General features: G+C 45.3%; 1 protein-coding gene across 1 annotated transcript in view; it reads right to left on the bottom strand.

Moving 5' to 3' along the window:
* Positions 1-8,353, bottom strand: part of dpysl4 (dihydropyrimidinase like 4) — a 40,685-nt gene extending 32,332 nt beyond the window's left edge. Inside the window, exon 1 of the mRNA XM_078564911.1 lies at positions 8,069-8,353. Coding sequence (XP_078421037.1) covers positions 8,069-8,110 — 42 coding nt within the window. The 5' untranslated portion in view covers positions 8,111-8,353. The remainder of the gene's footprint in view (positions 1-8,068) is intronic.
* Between the last annotated feature and the right edge of the window lie 9,742 nt (positions 8,354-18,095).

Below are 18,095 nucleotides of genomic sequence, written 5' to 3'. Positions count from 1 at the left end.
CACTTCTCTGGTGAATTAAAGCCTCCATAAGCATTAGTCTTCAAATAAGAGATGTGCCTCCCACCCTGTATAACCCATTATGGCAATACTGACTGGTGGGTGCCAGTTGTCCCAGATGAAGCCTGTGTTATGTATCGTTCTGTAGAGTGCTTCCTGCATCACTTCAAAACATAGTTGGAGATTTACAATGGAGGCAAATCTGAACTCCACTCAGAATTCCAACTGGATATGTCCACTTTATATCCAATAAATGGGACTCCCTGTTGTAAAATCTAAGCTCTGGAATCCAATCTTGTGTCAAATATTGTGTTACAGGGTTCAAATGTGGTGGAGTTGACCCTCACTTGTGGACTCCCTCGCTGCTTTGCTTTTAATAATAGAGAAATTGTTGTTGATGCATAAAGTGTTGAACTGTTCTTGATACCTGTTTCTGATATCTAATTCACTTAGATGTTCAATGTGCTCATGTAACAATAACATTGGCCAGAGCAGGGCTGAGATACTGGCTTGCAGTCAGCAACAGTACAGATTAACAGAAAAGTATTACAATTTATTAATGCCTATTTTCACCTCTCCTCTCCTGAAGGCAGTGACTCAAATTGAGATATGGCTGCATGGACGCAGCAACATACCAGTCCTTTGTCCAAGTGACCTTTATGTTAAAGTGTACATTTGCGAATCCTTGCCCTTAGTGAATGATCTCTTGCTATGAGTTACTTGACCCTGAGCAAGGGGTTGGAAAATCTAACTTCATACAAGATACTAAATAGTGAGCAAAAACAAAAATAAAAATACCTGGAAAAACTCAGCAGGTCTGGCAGCATCAGTGGAGAAGAGCACAGTTGACGTTTCAAGTCCTCATGACCCTTCAACAGAACTAAGTAAAAATAGGAAAGGGGTGAAATATAAGCTGGTTTAAGGGGGGGGGGGTGGGACAAGAAGAGCTAGGTAAAGGGCCAGTGATAGGTGGAGATAACCAAAAGATGTCACAGACAAAAGGACAAAGAGGTGTTGAAGGTGGTGATGTTATCTAAAGGAATGTGCTAATTAAGGGTAGAAAGCAGGACAAACAAGGTACAGATAGCCCTAGTGGGGGTGGGGTGGGGTGAAGGAATCTAAAAAGGCTAAAAGGTAGAGATAAAACAATAGATGGAAATACATTTAAAAATGATGGAAATAGGTGGGAAAAGAAAAATCTATATAAATTATTGGAAAAAACAAAAAGGAGGGGGAAAAAACAGAAAAGAGGTGGGGATGGAGGAGACAGTTCATGATCTAAAATTGTTGAACTCAATATTCAGTCCAGAAGACTGTAAGGTGCCTAGTCGGAAGATTAGGTGCTGTTCCTCCAGGTTGCGTTGAGCTTCACTGGAACAATGCAGCAAGCCAAGGACGGACATGTGGGCATGAGAACAGGGTGGAGTGTTGAAATGGCAAGCAACAGGGAGGTCTGGGTAATGCTTGCAGACAGACCGAAGGTGTTCTGCAAAGCGATCACCCAGTTTGCGTTTGGTCTCTCCAATGTTGAGGAAACCGCATTGGGAGCAACGAATGCAGTAGACTAAGTTGAGGGAAATGCAAGTGAAATGCTGCTTCACTTGAAAAGAGTGTTTGGGCCCTTGGACGTTGAGGAGAGGGGAAGTGAAGGGGCAGGTGTTGCATCTTCTGCGGTTGCATGGGAAGGTGCCGTGGGAGGGGGTTGAGGAGTAGGGGGTGATGGAGGAGTGGACCAGGGTGTCACGGAGGGAACGATCCCTTCGGAATGCCGCCAGGAGGGGTGAAGGGAAGATGTGTTTGGTGGTGACATCATGCTGGAGTTGGCGGAAATGGCGGAGGATGATCCTTTGAATGCGGAGGCTGGTGGGGTGATAAGTGAGGACAAGGGGGACCCTATCATGTTTCTGGGAGGGAAGAGAAGGTGTGAGGGCGGATGCGCGGGAGATGGGCCGGACACGGTTGAGGGCCCTGTCAACCACCGTGGGTGGAAAACCTCGGTTAAGGAAGAAGGAGGACATGTCAGAGGAACTGTTTTTGAAAGTGGCACCATCAGAACAGATGCGACGGAGGCGAAGGAACTGAGAGAATGGGATGGAGTCCTTGCAGGAAGCGGGGTGTGAGGAGCTGTAGTCGAGTTGGCTGTGGGAGTCGGTAGGCTTGTAATGGATATTGGTGGACAGTCTATCACCAGAAATTGAGACAGAGAGGTCAAGGAAGAGAAGGGAGGTGTCAGAGATGGACCATGTGAAAATGATGGAGGGGTGGAAATTGGAAGCAAAATTAATAAATTTTTCCAGGTCCCGACGAGAGCATGAAGCAGCACCGAAGCAATCATCGATGTACCGGAGAAAGAGTTGTGGGAGGGGGCCGGAGTAGAATTGGAACAAAGAATGTTCCACATACCCCATAAAGAGACAGGCATAGCTGGTGCTGCTTCATGCTCTCATCTGGACCTGGAAAAATTTATTAATTTTGCTTCCAGTTTCCACCCCTCCATCATTTTCACATTGTCCATCTCTGACACTTCCCTTCCCTTCCTCGACCTCTCTGTCTCAATTTCTGGTGATAGACTGTCCACCAATATCCATTACAAGCCTACCGACTCCCACAGCTACATCGACTACTGCTCCTCACACCCCGCTTCCTGTAAGGCCTCCATCCCATTCTCTCAGTTCCTTCACCTCCGTCGCATTTGTTCTGATGATGGCACTTTCAAAAACAGTTCCTCTGACATGTCCTCCTTCTTCCTTAACCGAGGTTTTCCACCCACGGTGGTTGACAGGGCCCTCAACCGTGTCCGGCCCATCTCCCGCGCATCCGCCCTCACACCTTCTTCTCCCTCCCAGAAACATGATAGGGTCCCCCTTGTCCTCACTTATCACCCCACCAGCCTCTGCATTCAAAGGATCATCCTCCGTCATTTCCGCCAACTCCAGCACAATGCCACCACCAAACACATCTTCCCTTCACCCCCCAGGCGGCATTCCGTAGGGATCGTTCTCTCTGTGACACCCTAGTCCACTCCTCTATCACCCCCTACTCCTCAAACCCCTCCCACGGCACCTTCCCATGCAACCGCAGAAGATGCAACACCTGCCCCTTCACTTCCCCTCTCCTCACCGTCCAAGGGCCCAAACACTCTTTTCAAGTGAAGCAGCATTTCACTTGCACTTCCCTCAACTTAGTCTACTACATTCATTGCTCCCAATGTGGTTTCCTCTACACTGGAGAGACCAAATGCAGACTGGGTGACCACTTTGCAGAACACCTTCGGTCTGTCCGCAAGCACTACCCAGACCTCCCTGTTGCTTGCTATTTCAACACACCACCCTGCTCTCATGCCCACATGTCCGTCCTTGGCTTGCTGCATTGTTCCAGTGAAGCTCAACGCAAACTGGAGTAACAGCACCTCATCTTCCGACTTGGCACTTTACAGCCTTCTGGACTGAATATTGAGTTCAACAATTTTAGATCATGAACTCTCTCCTCCATCCCCACCCCCTTTCCATTTTTTCTCCCTCCTTTTTGTTTTTTCCAATAATTTATATAGATTTTTCTTTTTCCACCTATTTCCATTATTTTTAAATGTATTTCCATCCATTGTTTTATCTCTACCTTTTAGCCTTTTTAGATTCCTTCACCCCATCCCACCCCCACTAGGGCTATCTGTACCTTGTTTGTCCTGCTTTCTACCCTTAATTAGCACATTCCTTTAGATAATATCACCACCTTCAACACCTCTTTGTCCTTTTGTTTGTGACATCTTTTGGTTATCTCCACCTATCACTGGCCCTTTACATAGCTCTTCCTGTCCTAACCCTTAAACCAGCTTATATTTCACCCCTTTCCTATTTTTACTTAGTTCTGTTGAAGGGTCATGAGGACTCGAAATGTCAACTGTGCTCTTCTCCACTGATGCTGCCAGACTTGCTGAGTTTTTCCAGGTATTTTTTTTTTTGTTTTGGATTCCCAGCATCTGCAGTTCTTTGCTTTTATCTACTAAATAGTGAGTGTTGTCAGCATTAAGAAAGGGCACCAAAACTGATCCTCATGCTTTTCTTCTCCAATATACATACTTATCGAATAGATGTCTTCAGCTACTGATCAGGAGTAGAAATACCAGCTAATTTCCCCCCCCCAATCAGCCCATCCTTAGACCACAAACATCTAAGACAATTGTATCCCCATTGGATACAATTACCCAAAAAAGAACTTGAATTTATGCATTAGGTCTCACAGTGTCCCAGAGATCTTCATAGCCAATTAAGTTATTTTTTTTGTCCGTAGTAGTTGTTGTAAGGATATGTAGCAGCCAATATGTGCACAGCAAAGTTCCACAAACAGCAATCAGATAAACAGGTAGATAATCTTTTTTAAATTATATTGATTAAGGGATAAATATCAGACAGGACTTCTGTTGGTTAAGGTCAATTAACACAGCATAGGCCAGGAATCAAACCTGGCATCTTCCTTATCCATATTTGGCAGAGAATTGAATTAGAAAGCCATGAGAGAGCCTGATTTAATTCTATTGAATTCTTAACACAATTTTGTCAGCTTTGTCCAAGTGACTGATCTTCTGTTATTTCTGATTTTCAGTGTACACTAAAAAGGTTCACCACAAAAGAAAAGCAGTTGATAAATTTCAGATTCCTTTGAATGTGTGTCAATACAATGTGTGTCAATGAGAATACTTGTTTTCAGTACTTCTTAAGGAAAGTAATAGAGTTGTGTGTGAATTTGCTTTAAAATAAGTAGGTATCAAGGAATTATATATAGCTATGTTTTCCATGGCTAAAATAATGCATAGGTACTATAATCATTACTATATTACATATAGGTAACGTGCTACGAAATTCTGAGAATTATCTTTACAGTTCTGTTCAATACATTTGTAGCAAATCTGAAATTGTTTATTTTCCACAGATAATAGTGGTTTAGCATTAATAGTATATCTGTATAATTACTGTATTGCCCTAATTTTCACTGTGAACAAAATCTGCCATATTTAAGTATTCAGATGACACCTATTTGCATGGTGTTCAGACCAGAAATGGCCAATATTGTTTGGAAGGAAAGAGGCATGATGTCTAGCCAAATAGTTTTGCACGGGATGGATTGTAAAAGGAAAGTGGGGGAGAAATTCCTGAAGAAGCCTTGTGGGGCAAATCCACGGAGGACTGGACGTTCCCACCCAAACTCTCAGGATTGGGATCAGTGAAAAGTTATGGGTGGATGGGTGCCCATGCCTTTTGCAGTGCAGCTGAGGCACCCAACTGAATGAGGCCATGGAGAAATGCTGCTCAACACTTTATTGCAATGCTTGCAGGCCCAATTTTAACTCTGTAAGTGAATGGAGTTTGTGTGAGGCAAAATTGGACCTAAAAGCTCTTGGAGGCACAGCAAAATGTTTTAAGATAGCATGGTGTCTTCTTCTAGTTTTAATGTGCTGGAGATGGAGGCCTGTGAATTTGTAATTCCACCCCCTCACCCTACCTTTGTCCTCACAGCACAGGTTTACTATCAAAATCGATAAGATTTATGATGAGTGCTGGTAGAAACAGTATCTTCCCCAAATTTCACTTTTCAGCACTCCACCTCCCAACACACCTCCTGAGTGGGCAATGCACCTGTAAAACATACTGCCAGCTCCAGACTTTTGAGGTCATTGTCATTCTGGTGGTCAGGTTTGACCACCTCGTGCAATATCGCCTTCCCCTCGTTACAGGCAATCCTCTTGCTACTTACTCCAGGATCATCATGCAGAGCATGTACCACACTCTGTAGTATCGCATTCACGTGTTTCTACTCCTACCTGTTCTAATGTAGCTAGCATACCTCTGCAATGGCTCCTCATCTTGACCTTAAATAGTCACCTTCAACATGCTCCAGAGTTGTCCGCAAATCATTCGTATTCTTATCTACATATTTATCCATTAAGACTTAATGCACAAGTATGGAAGTCGGTGTCTATATGTACTCATGATACCCAGCTTTACCTCTCCTCTACCATCTTTGACTGCATGATTGTTACAATGTTATCTGACTTCTTGGCTGAAATTAAGTCATGGATGAGCCAGAAATTTCTCATGCTACAGAGCACAATACATGCTCTGCATGATGATCCCACGATGATAAATGGCCAGAAATTTCTTAAACTGTACATCTACAAGACAAAGTTATCCTGTTTCTCTCCTAACAGAAACTCTAGCCCCTTGTCACCTCTTCTATGACTGTTCACTCTGACTGAGCTTGATGCACAAACTCATTGTTCTGTTTGACTTGAGCTGAGCTTCAAACTCATCGCAAAGAAAGTCAATTTCCACTTCCATAATATTGCTTGTCTGTCTTCATCATTGCCGCTGTCATCCATTTGAAAGCTCAACTCTGTCGACGTTCCACGTGTTGTTCTCCCTAGCTCCACCTTGTACAAACTGCAACCCTTCCCTATCCTATAGTAAGCCCCAGTGACGTATCTTTGTCAGCTGCCACTGGCTATCCATTCTACAATGCGTTGACTCACAAGTACCTTTTATTTTACAAACTCCCCTATGGACTCATCCTGTCCTAATTTTAAAACCACTACAACACAGTTCACACCCTCAATTCTTCTGTCCCTGACTGACTGCATGGGCCCTTCCCACTCACTCTTACAACTGATTAAAAATCTTTGTCACCATACCCCAGCGTCCTGCGATTCTTTTCACAAACTTCACTGCCTTGCTCCACATTCAGAAACCTGCTCAATGCCTAACCCCTGGACTGTGCCTTTGGTCATCTGTTCCAACTCGCACTAAGCATCAACTTCTTCTCTAATCCAGCCCAGGGAGATTACTTTTCGATGCTCCTTATGGTAAAGGCCACTATGCAAGTGCAACTGTTTTGGAACACAAGGAGCCTTTTATAAATCTAGCCGGACCACTCCCCTCCTTGCCATATTCAAGATAAAAATGGCCCCTGTTCAAAAAATAAGAGCAGAATTAGTGTTCAGATACAACCTCTCTTCTGGCCCCACGGTTTTGGCATTGCAAGAAGTGGAAATAGTAACGGCAGCAAGTAATTGTATTGATTCGCCCTTCTTATGTTATTACACCTCCTTAACATTTCCAACAGGGTGGGACAAAAAGGTGGGTATAAATACTGTACTTGTGATTTGCAGATTTTAGATTTGTATTTGATCAGTTGAAGTCCCCGGCAATCCCAGGTCAGCTACACCTCTGAAACTGACGAACATGGTCAATGACAGGGTCTTTCCTCTCAAGCAGCAGCTACGCCCAGTTTTGCAGCAAAAACCCACCAAACACAAAGGGGCGAAACACGAAGGATGAATGCTTTGTGAGTGCGCATGCCCGCAGCTCCTTTTCTCTACCCATTTCTTTTTTAAAGTGAAATAATTCAGATGCAATAAAAGACACTTTTTTTTTATTAGAGAGCGCACTGTTCGGAGACTCGAGATTTATTCTCACCGCCTAACGATTTATTTCCTGAAATAGACGTAGAATAATGCACCAGAATATAAACCACCCCCCTCCTCAAACCACCCCCCCGCCAAAAGCGATGCCTCGAAAGGAGAGGAGTGGGGTGGTGCTGAGGGTTTCTTTAGGATGAAATCACTGCAATAAATTGCTGGATAACATGGGAGGAAGTGACCTGGTTTCAGGCAGAGTTGGAGCGGGGATGCTTTGCATTGACTTTATTATTAAATTCAGATTTTTTTTTTCCTAAAAAGGCGGCGGTCGCTTCTCTGTCCAGAAACACACTTTTTTTGTGCAAGTCCCATGTTCCACCCCCCAACTATTCATTACAACGTCGCCATTTTCAGATTGAGGAGGATAACAAGAATTTTAAAAAAAAATCCTTGGTTTGGGGGGGGGAGGGGGGTTCGTCTGCTGCAAATTTGCTGCAAGATTGCGAACCTCGGGTGGCCATCAGAGCCTTGGGTGAGGGGTCCACGGCTCGTCTCAGTCACAAAGAGTTAGGAGAGACACACACAGAGAGAGAGGGAGAGAATATTAATCCAGCCCGGGGCCCTCAAACAGGACTGTCACTGTGCTAATGCTTCAATGCTTACCGTGATCCGCGGGATGTTCTTCTTGCCTTGGTAGGATAACATGTTTCTGACCTCGAACCGTTTCTACTGCAGACCCACGAAACTCAAGGTGGGGTGGGGGGGAGAATCTCCCGGCTGCTTTTTGTTTTGTTTTTGGTCCGCCGGTCGGTGAACGGTCGGAGAGATCGAAGGGAGGGGGGAGGGAGATGGGGGGGATGGTTTGGCGAGAGGGCTTCTGATCTCTCGTCTTTTTCCTTGTGGTGCTGAAAATGGTGCTTGTTCAGGGAGGACGAGGCTTCGCAGCTCAGACTGGCACCGCCTCGACCCCCTCCCCCTCCAGCAAGCTCATAGACCATCTGCCTGATTAGCATTGCAGCTCCCTCCCTCTGTATTCAGCAGCATCACTACTACAATGGGGACTACAGGAACACCCTGAAAGAGTGGTAGGGGAGGGGAGGAGGGGGGTGGATTGCTACCAGCCTGCAGCTATTCCCCATACACTTGTTCCTCTGCATTAAATTGACCACATCTCCATAGGCAGGCTTTGTTACCAATAATTTCTACCACTGCACAGATGTACATCAATACATTAATTTTAAGTAGGGAATGCATTTATGCCGGCCAATATAAATAATGAAAAAAAAATAACTCCATCATAAAAATCCAGTTAACTACAGCCCCGGTATAAAACAGGAATCAATAGGATATCTTTTTTTTAAAATGCAAGTCATTTCTAGGATTTAAATTTAAGAGCATTGTTTTGTCGTACGTGACATGGGATGATTCACTGAGCAATTACCCTTTTTAAGTCCATGAGTATTTTGATCAGATTTTACCATAATTATGGTTTCCCAGTGTAATCACTCAGGAAGCATCTTCTGTATTAGCTCATTATCCTTTGGGATGGTTAACCAACCCCTCCTCTTCTCCTATCATCCGCCAGTAAATGTACACCCCATCATTAATGGAAAACCTATTTATGTGGGACCAGCTCGGTTTCCTTTAGTTTATTTTACCAAACCGGATAATCATTAAAGAGGCACAATGTGTTTGACACAAAATCCCTTTCGGGACTCTTTTAGTAACCGACACCTTGCTCCATAATTTGGTCGTTGATCCAAGAATGAAGAATGTGATCCAGCCAGACACACACGTGGAGATGGATTTTCTCCTTTTGTCTCGTTTTCCCCACCGAATAGCGGTATCCTGCCAGGGTTTCAGAAGGAATACAACATGCTGCCCCAGTGTCAGGGAGTCAATAACGCGGGACCTCGTGAATGTCCCCGAGCTCACTTCAGAAAAAGGCAGGAGTTTGGGAGTAAGTTGAACAGCACTCTGCTCCTGCTCCATATTCTTCGGCAAAACCGTGTAAGCCAGGGGCTACTCACAATCCCACCGCCCGCATTCCTCCTGTAAACCATCAGAGCCAACCAAACAGTATAACCAACCCCACCGATATAGAGAGGAAGACAGCTTTGTTAACGTGCAGACATTAACTTTGGTTATCAATAAAACCGAAACACGTGGGGCAGTTAACCCTTATCAATTAAAAAAAAACTTCATGAGAGAGACAGTGTGCCTTGGACGAACGATTTCACAGTTCTGGCAATATATTCACACACTCGTATAACGGGACCTGGCCAGGTTAAAATTAACCGTGGTCCCCATCACTTCTAACTTGGAACCACATATTCCCAGATTGATTTTTGCAGACTTGCCTATTTCAGTTTCACCAAGTTCAGTAATTAGACGTATACACAGTTGCTCTCGGATATTTGAAACGCTGTCCGCTATACATTGAGTGGTGACTTTTACCTGAGTGTGCGGAAACCCTTCTTCCTGAACCCTCGGTGACCGATCCAGCGGCTGAAACCCGTTCTCAGCCCGAGCCCCAGGCTCACAGGAGCTGGACACCTCACTGATATCACTCCCGGTCTCACTCAATCCGTCAGACTCGATGGAAACCTGACTCCCATCGTTTTTACTCAGACTCCTGGCGCTTCTCCTGCCAACACACAGCGAATCGAAGTCGATGGTTTTATTTTCAAAGGCGCCCTCCACGTTGCAGAACATCCCCCCATACTTCTGGCGGGGTTTGGGGCTACTGCTTCCTAGCTTGGCCAAGTAAACGGGCAGATCCTCGTCCTCAGCTGCCTTGGGTTGCTTGTCTGTCATGGTCTGTGACAGCTGGAACACGGAGTGGATCAAACAGGCAGGGCTGAACTGTGGAGTGTAGACTCTCTCTGCCTCTTTCTCCTCCTCTCCGGAGTTAGTTCTGCACCAGACCAGAGGTGACGCGGAAGCAAGGCGCTCCAGCCGCATGTGCCTCGTCCTCACCTTGTGCACTACTTCATCCTTTAATGAGGAAACGCCTCGATCCCCCCTCCCCACCACCCCACCCACACACCCACCACCCCCACCCCCCAACAAAGAGCGAAAAGAGCTGTTCAGAGACTGTGGTGCTGATAGGAGATGTTCAGGGAATGACCGTTTCCTTCCTGAACTGGTCAGGAGATATAGACTTATCCCAAACACGTGCTCACTCACCATCGCTTAATCCACACATGAATATACGGCACCAAGATTGTCAAAGTAACACGCCGTTTTTAACATTAAAACTTATTTTGGAGGGAAATGTTTGAATTAGAAATGACATTTTATTGCACCATAGTTTGAGGTTGATAACTTTCATCTTAAAATAATGGAAGTTTTCTAAGGGTTGGACAATACCCAAGGTATTGTTATTGGAGTTTATGATACTATGTTGTTTTATCCTATACCCTCAATTACTGGAGATACGCGAATACTATTCCCCCACCCCCGCCCCTCCCCACCCCCTCCCCATTTTCACCATGAATATCAACGGTTGTTAAGCTGAGTTCTGTATCGGTTTAGGTGATGAATTAATTAATTAACAATGAATTCCAACAAAAATCAAAATTAACTCCAAAGCTATTGGCCAAAGCTTATCTGATTTTGCGAGTGGCCCCTGTACAAGTTGTGTGGGTGCAATTTAAATTCTGGTAACCCCGTTTCCATGTTGCCATCATGAACAGGCAAAGCTGGTGGGACGCGTGTGTAATGTGGTAAACGTATCGACGACGATTCGGCTATTTCAGTGCAATTAATATGTTGCGGCTTTTTGAGTGCGTCTGTTACAAAAGCACAAGCCTCAAATTCGGTACTGGCTCTACTAGAAGAAATCATTCATCAAATCTTTACAAGTTGACCATTCACGTTGCATTTGCTTACTCCAATGAAATTTTGTGAAAACAGAGTAAAACAAAGCCATGAGCAAAGTTGTCCCTTCAGACAAAAGAACACGGCAGAAGGTAAATCTAGAAATGGGAGGACAAACCAAAGATAACCAATAAATCAGAAAAATACAGAAGCTTTATGAATAGCTTGCACATTAAGATCACCTCTGCTTGCCGTTCCTTCATCTTTTAATATTGCCCACCAATTCTTTTTTGGCTCCTTGGGAGGAATCCTCCAAAGCCATATCAAGAAATCCCCTATTATGATTAGTCGCTCCTAAAAATCCATTCATTGAGCCCTATCAGTTTTGCTGCCCTTCTTTAAACACCTTCCAATGCCTCTGTATCATATAGTGTAAGGAACCACATTGCCAAGAACGATCTGCCTCACCAGTAGCCAGTGAATATTACTCGTTTGGCCTTGTGTTTTACCGGTCTAATTAGAATTTTTAACATTGACAGTTATTATAATATAACATGACATCTTCAGGCTTCCGTACAATTCAAGCAATTGTTTTGCTTTATTATTAACTATACCACATTCTACAAAGTAATTAATACTCACTGGCGTTATTGCCAAATATTTCCCATTATTAAGAATTATTAGGCTTCACTTTCCTAACTGCTAAACCTTTCCGGATTTCTCTCTCCAACTAACATATTATCTCTCCCACAATTTCTTGACTTCTTGATGCCAATACGTTCTGTTTATCGTACATCTTAGAGTCATAGAATGATACCGGACAGAAGAGGAAGGCCATTCCCCTAGTTCAGCCAGCTCCAGTTCCTCCAAATCTTCTGCCCCTTCTCAGGGGCCTGGCAAAATGATCCCTTTCAAGTATTTATCCAATCCCCGTTTGAAAATTATTCACTCTGCTTCCATCAATCTTTCAGGCAGTGCATTCCAGATCAAAAAAATTCGTTGTGACATTTTTTTTCCTCATGTCACCTCGTTATTTTTGCCAATTACCTCCAATCTGTGTCCTCTGCTTAATGATGTTTCTGTCACTGGAAACACTTTCTTCTCATTTGTTAAAACCCTTCATGATTTTGAACACCTGCAGAATCAGAGAATGGAGATGCTCAGAAGGAGATTATTTGGCCTGTCATTTCTGTACCAGTTTTCTGCTAGAGCAAATTAGCTGGTTCCATCCCCCCATACTTATCCCTGTAGCCCTGTATTTTTTTCTCACTCAGATGATACATCCAATTGTCTTTTGAAAGTCACAACTCAATCTGTCTTGTTCCACACTCTCAGGCATCGCATTCCAGATCCTAAGCACACTGCATAAAAGAAAATTTTCCTCATGTCGCTGTTGGTTCTTTTGCCAATCACCTTAAATCTGTGCCCTCTGGGTCTTGATCTTTGCACCAATGGGAACAGTTTCTCTCTATCTATTCTGTCTGGATCTCTTATGATTTTGAACACTTCTATCAAATCTCCCCTCAACCTTCTCATTTCTAAGGATCACAACGCCAGCTTCTCCAATCTACCCAATCAATTGAAGTCTCTCATCCCTGAAATCATTCTTGTAGATCTTTCCTGCATCCTCTGTAAAGCTTTTGCATCCTTCCTAATGTGTCATGCCCAGAATTGAACACAATACTCTAGTTGAGGCCAAGACAGTGTTTAATAAAGGATCATCATAACTTTCTAGCTTTTGTACTCTACGCCTCCATTTATAAAGCCCAGGATCCTATGTGTCTTCTTAGCAGCTTTTTCAACCTACCCTGCCACCTCCAACAACCTTCACATATATCCCCAAGGTCTCTCTGTTCCTGTACCACCTTTAGAATTGTACCTTTTATTTAGCATTGTCTTTCCTCATTCTTCCTGCTAAAATGTAGCATTTCACATTTCTCTGTGTTAAATGTCATCTGCTACATGTCTGCCCATTCCACCAGCCTGTGTATGTTCTCTTGAATTCCAACACTATTCTCTTTACAGTTCACAACAGTTCCAAGTTTTGTGTCATCTGCAAATTTTGGAATTGAACACCCAAATCTAGGTAATTAATATAGACCAAGAGAAGTAGTGTTCCTAGTATGACCCCTGGGGTCAGATACCTTCCTCCAGTAGATTATCATTCCTGCAAGCTTTCCCACCACCGGGGTTAAACTGACTGGCCAGAGATTACTGGGTTTATCCCTGTACCTTTTTTTTTGAACATTAGCAATTCTCAAGTCCTTTGGCGCCACTCCCATATCTAGGGAGATTTGGAAGACTATGGCCAATGCCTATGCAATTTACACACTTACTTCCCTCAGTATTTTCAGATGCATCACATCCTGTCCTGGTGACTTATCAACTTTACATCCAGTCAACCTATTGAATACCTCTGCTTTATCAATTTTTAGTCCGTCCAGTATCGCAACCATCTCCTCTTTCACTATGGCTTTGGCAGTGTCTTCTTCCTTGGTAAAGACATATGCAAAGTAATCATTTAGTACCTCAGCCATGCCCTCTGTCTCAATGTGTAGATCCACTTTTTAGTCCCTATTTGGCCCCACCCCTCCTCTTCCTGCCCTTTTGCTATTTACGTGCGTATAGAAGACTTTTGGATTCCCTCTTACGCTAACTCCCAGTCTCTTCTATTGCTCTCTTTTCCTCTCTTATTTCTTTTTTCATTTCCTGTCTGAACTTTCTATATTTAACCTGGCTCTCACTTGTATTGTCAATTTGTCATCTGTCATGTACACCCATTTCCTGTTTCATTTTACTCTCTACTGCTTTCATCATCCAGGGAGCTCTGGCTTTGGTTGTCCTACTCTTCCCCTCATATAAATGCACCTCAACTGTACCCAAACCACTTCTTCTTTAAAGGTAGCCCATTGTTCTGTTCCAGGTCTAACTGCAAATCCTTGGGTGGGATTTTCCACTTGATGCACAAAGCGTGGTGGTGGGCGTGAAAAACGGTGTTCTACCACTGGCTGCAATGGCGGGTTTTTAAGTCGTATTGTCCACTTCCTGCCTCATTACATATGCACGCATGAGAAATATGCTGGACCACTGGCGGGTGGCCTCTGATTCATCACCCCGCAATGTGATCACCTCACTTCCTTACTCAGGGCATCATATTTAAAGTGCAGCCATACACAGTGTTCTCAATATCTGCAGCCCAGGACTCTCCACTGAAGACATGGCCCCGAAAGCCAAGAAGATGGCAGCCCCCAAATTCGCTCACTGGAGCACCTTTTGGATGCAGTCGAGGCCCGCCGCGATGTCCTCTACCCCAGCTCTGGCCGCAGGAGGTTCAGCAAGCTCACCACTCTGGCTTGGGAGGCAGTGGCAGTGGTGGTCAGTGCCAATGCTACACAGAAGAGGTCAGACACCCAGTGAAGAAAGAGGATGAGTAATTTTATCCATGCTGCCAGGGTAAGTCAACCATCTCATCACTCTAAACGCACACACTCATAAGCCCATCACACATTCACTGGCATCTCACTCACTGCCAGCTCAATGGACATCATCAGCCACTCACACATACCCTCACATCTCCATCTGGGCTCAACTCCACTGGAGATCACATCCTCATCCCGTCCATCGCTCCCCTCACCACCCAAACATGCCAGGCATCCTTAATATCTGTCCTGACATGCGTCTGCTCACACTCTCTCCACCTGTCTATATGCAAGGCAAGATCGCACAGAATTGCGGGGAGAGACCCCAGACTGGGGGTGGAGTGCTGGAATTCAAGGTCCACTCTCAGTTCAAAAACCATGGACCATACCTGTGGCGATGGTGAAGTTGGCAGCAAACACCCACATGAGAATCCTGCACCAGCTCATCCGTCAGACAACCATACTGTGAGTGCATTGTCATGTTTTAGAGTCGCCTGGCATGCACTAGTTATCTCTACTTTCTTTCATAAGAACCTCAGCCAGACGCCCAATGGCCTCGACCAGTCAGGCCCTCAGTTTGAGACCTGATGACACCTCGGATGAGGATCCTGAGGGCACCACAGCAGAAGATCCGTCTCAGTGCTCACCCACACCCTCCACCAGTGCAGAGACACACACCTCGGTGGGACCTAGATCTAGAGCAGGCTTGGGGTCACAATCTGGTGAGCACAGCACAGAATCTGTTCCACAGTAGGTGGCACCTGAGGTCACTGGCATTCAGAGGACTGCTGGAGGCCAGGATTCTTCTGAGTCCGAGCCCAAAGATGAGCCTCTGGACTTGGTCCTAAATCATTTGCTGGAGCTGCACCAATAATCATGGGAACATGAGGGAAGGATGTCAGCTGCAATCCCCAGGTGCAACAGATGATGGCGGAGTCCATCAGCATTCAGCCTGAAATGATAGCGTCGGTATGCCAACGAACCGAGGTCAACACTGGTAGGATGGTGGCCGCCATGGAGACCTTAGTCCAGGACATCGGTCCTGCACTGGTGCAGCAACAGCACTCCATCACTGTAGCCATTGCTGCCATCCACCAGTGGCCATGTGAGAGGGGGGTGGGCCAGCTCGATCTCACTCCAGCTGCCCCTACTCTTCAAGGAATCAGCCAGGGGCCCTTGGGCACCCATCGGGAGGAGGAGCAGCAGCTGGACACCCCGGGGCAATCCACCCAGGTGAGTCCAGGAGTGTCCGGCCAATCCCAAACCCCTCTTCCTGTGATACCATCACCTCCAGCTCCACAGGCCAAGGAGGGTCCACTTGCCCCACAGCAAGACACCCAAAGCAGGCCGGGGCCCTCCAGGCCTCAGCTCTCCAGAGGACGCCCACCAAAGTCATCACAGATTACCAGGCATAGCAGTCAGCAGGCTGCCTCCACCTCCACTGTGGAAGTCGTGGATACACCCAGACAAAGTGGTAGGTTTAAGAAAGTTCAAAAAATTTAGGAGCACAATGGTGGCACATGTTCACAACATGTATATAATGTTCACAAATGAAAATAGAACCATACCCATTTCACATCTCCTCGTGTACACCTTTTTATGATGAGCTGTGTTGCTGCCAACTAGGTGTGATACCCTGGTGCCTCCCCCCACTTATTGCAGATGTTGCTATCATGGGCATCATTCTCGACATCAGTGATGCCTCAACCTTAACGTTAAATGTGCTTGTGGAAGGAACCTCATTCACATGCTTTGCAGGGTGATTTCATGTTTATTCTTGGCCTTGTAAGATTGAGGCAGAGGCTTTCTCCTATCTTGCCTGCACTTTTGAAAGGTGAAGGTGTAGCGTACAAAGAAAGATGTGTTTACACATGGAGAAGGGCCATATATCATGCAACTCCATGTGCTCTCTGTCATCTGGCAGGGTTTTCATGCTATGAGCCCATTTGCAGAGCTCAGCATGCACTGCTGTCTGCCAACCGTATTTCTGACTTTCTGAGTGTACATCTCCTAAGCTGACCGATAAGTGGGAGCACCTTGCCATCTCAAGATGCTGAAGCTCTGCCCCTCTCAGCCACATTATTGCCCTGATTATTTCTCAACCTGTAATTGTCTGTATTGCAGCCACAAGGCTCTCGTCACAATGTTGGGGTGCAGTATCGTGCATCTCATCATCTAAACACTCGCCGAGACGAGTGATGCTAATTGCAAATGGTAATTTTTGGTGGTCAACAGAGTCTTTGAGCATGCTCTGGAAGCACACATCGTAGCTTTAGATAATGTTGAGGGGAGCAATGGGATAGGAGTGAGGGTGTGAAGTCTGCTCATTATTAGCAACAACTTGTCTCCTTGAGGGCCTCACGATGTCTGAGAATTTTGGAGTTCGCAAGAGCCAGGGCTGGCCATGAGGGCACAATGTGTGTCTTAAAGAGGAGGCATTTTAATATGTGGCTCACAAGTGGTTGAATGTTGTCATCTTCAGGTGGTCCACATTTACAGTAGGGTGGGGATAAAAGTGGGCCAGCATCTCTAACTGAGAGTGCCAGATGTTAATGTGATAGAGAAGAAGGTGACACAGAGGATGGAATCATCTGTGATTAGATGCACGCCTACAGAAAGTCCTTGACTGCCTTGGCCCAAGAGTCACCTATCAGTTTCACCATCGATGTTACACAGAATGCATTGTCCCATTGCTGGAGATGGATCTCCTTGAGGAGCTTTGCCAGATTGAAGGCTTATAGTGTATGAGCATTGATGTGCCTTCTCTCTGCAGGAATCTGTGGCCGCCACACAGGTAGCATCAGCCACATTCTTTGCGGATACCCCTTGACACTGAGGAGCCAACCCTGGATCCTGTGTGGTCCCTTGAAGATGCCCGAAATCTGTGATCTACTCAAGATATATTAGTTGTGTAAGCTTCCTGGGTATCTGGTGCAAACCTGCATGATCAATTTCTTACGGTCCCATGTTACATTGGGTCACCACAATGCTGGTTGATCACCTTTCATATTAACCATAATTTTTTGAGGGGGGATTTGATGGGGCGTTTTACAACTGATGTCCGTCCTTCCACTAACACACGCCATTTATCCAGCCCAGACTGGCACTGGTACACATTGGCTTGTCTGCACCAATGGTTGGGTTTTTTTTGCCAGTCACTTTTCTAGTTTCTTAAAATCTGCCTGCAAGACCTCCTCCTTCTATGTACCTATATTGTTGGTACCAATATGGACCATGACCTCTTGTGACTCACCCTCCCCCCTCAGACTGCTCTGCAACTATTCAGCGATGTCCTTGACCCTGGTATCAGGGAAGCAGCATACTATGTTGGAATCACCCCTGCAACTGTAGAACCCCCTGCCTGACCCCAAACTATGGAATCTCCTATCACTATTGCTTTCCAATCTTCCTTGATGCCCTGTTGCACAGCTGAACCATCTTTGGTACCA

Source organism: Cetorhinus maximus, chromosome 20, assembly GCF_964194155.1.
Source record: "Cetorhinus maximus chromosome 20, sCetMax3.hap1.1, whole genome shotgun sequence".
In the NCBI taxonomy this organism is placed as follows: Eukaryota; Metazoa; Chordata; class Chondrichthyes; order Lamniformes; family Cetorhinidae; genus Cetorhinus; species Cetorhinus maximus.
Note: the sequence above shows the minus strand (reverse complement) of the source record. Positions and strands in the feature narration are given on the sequence as shown.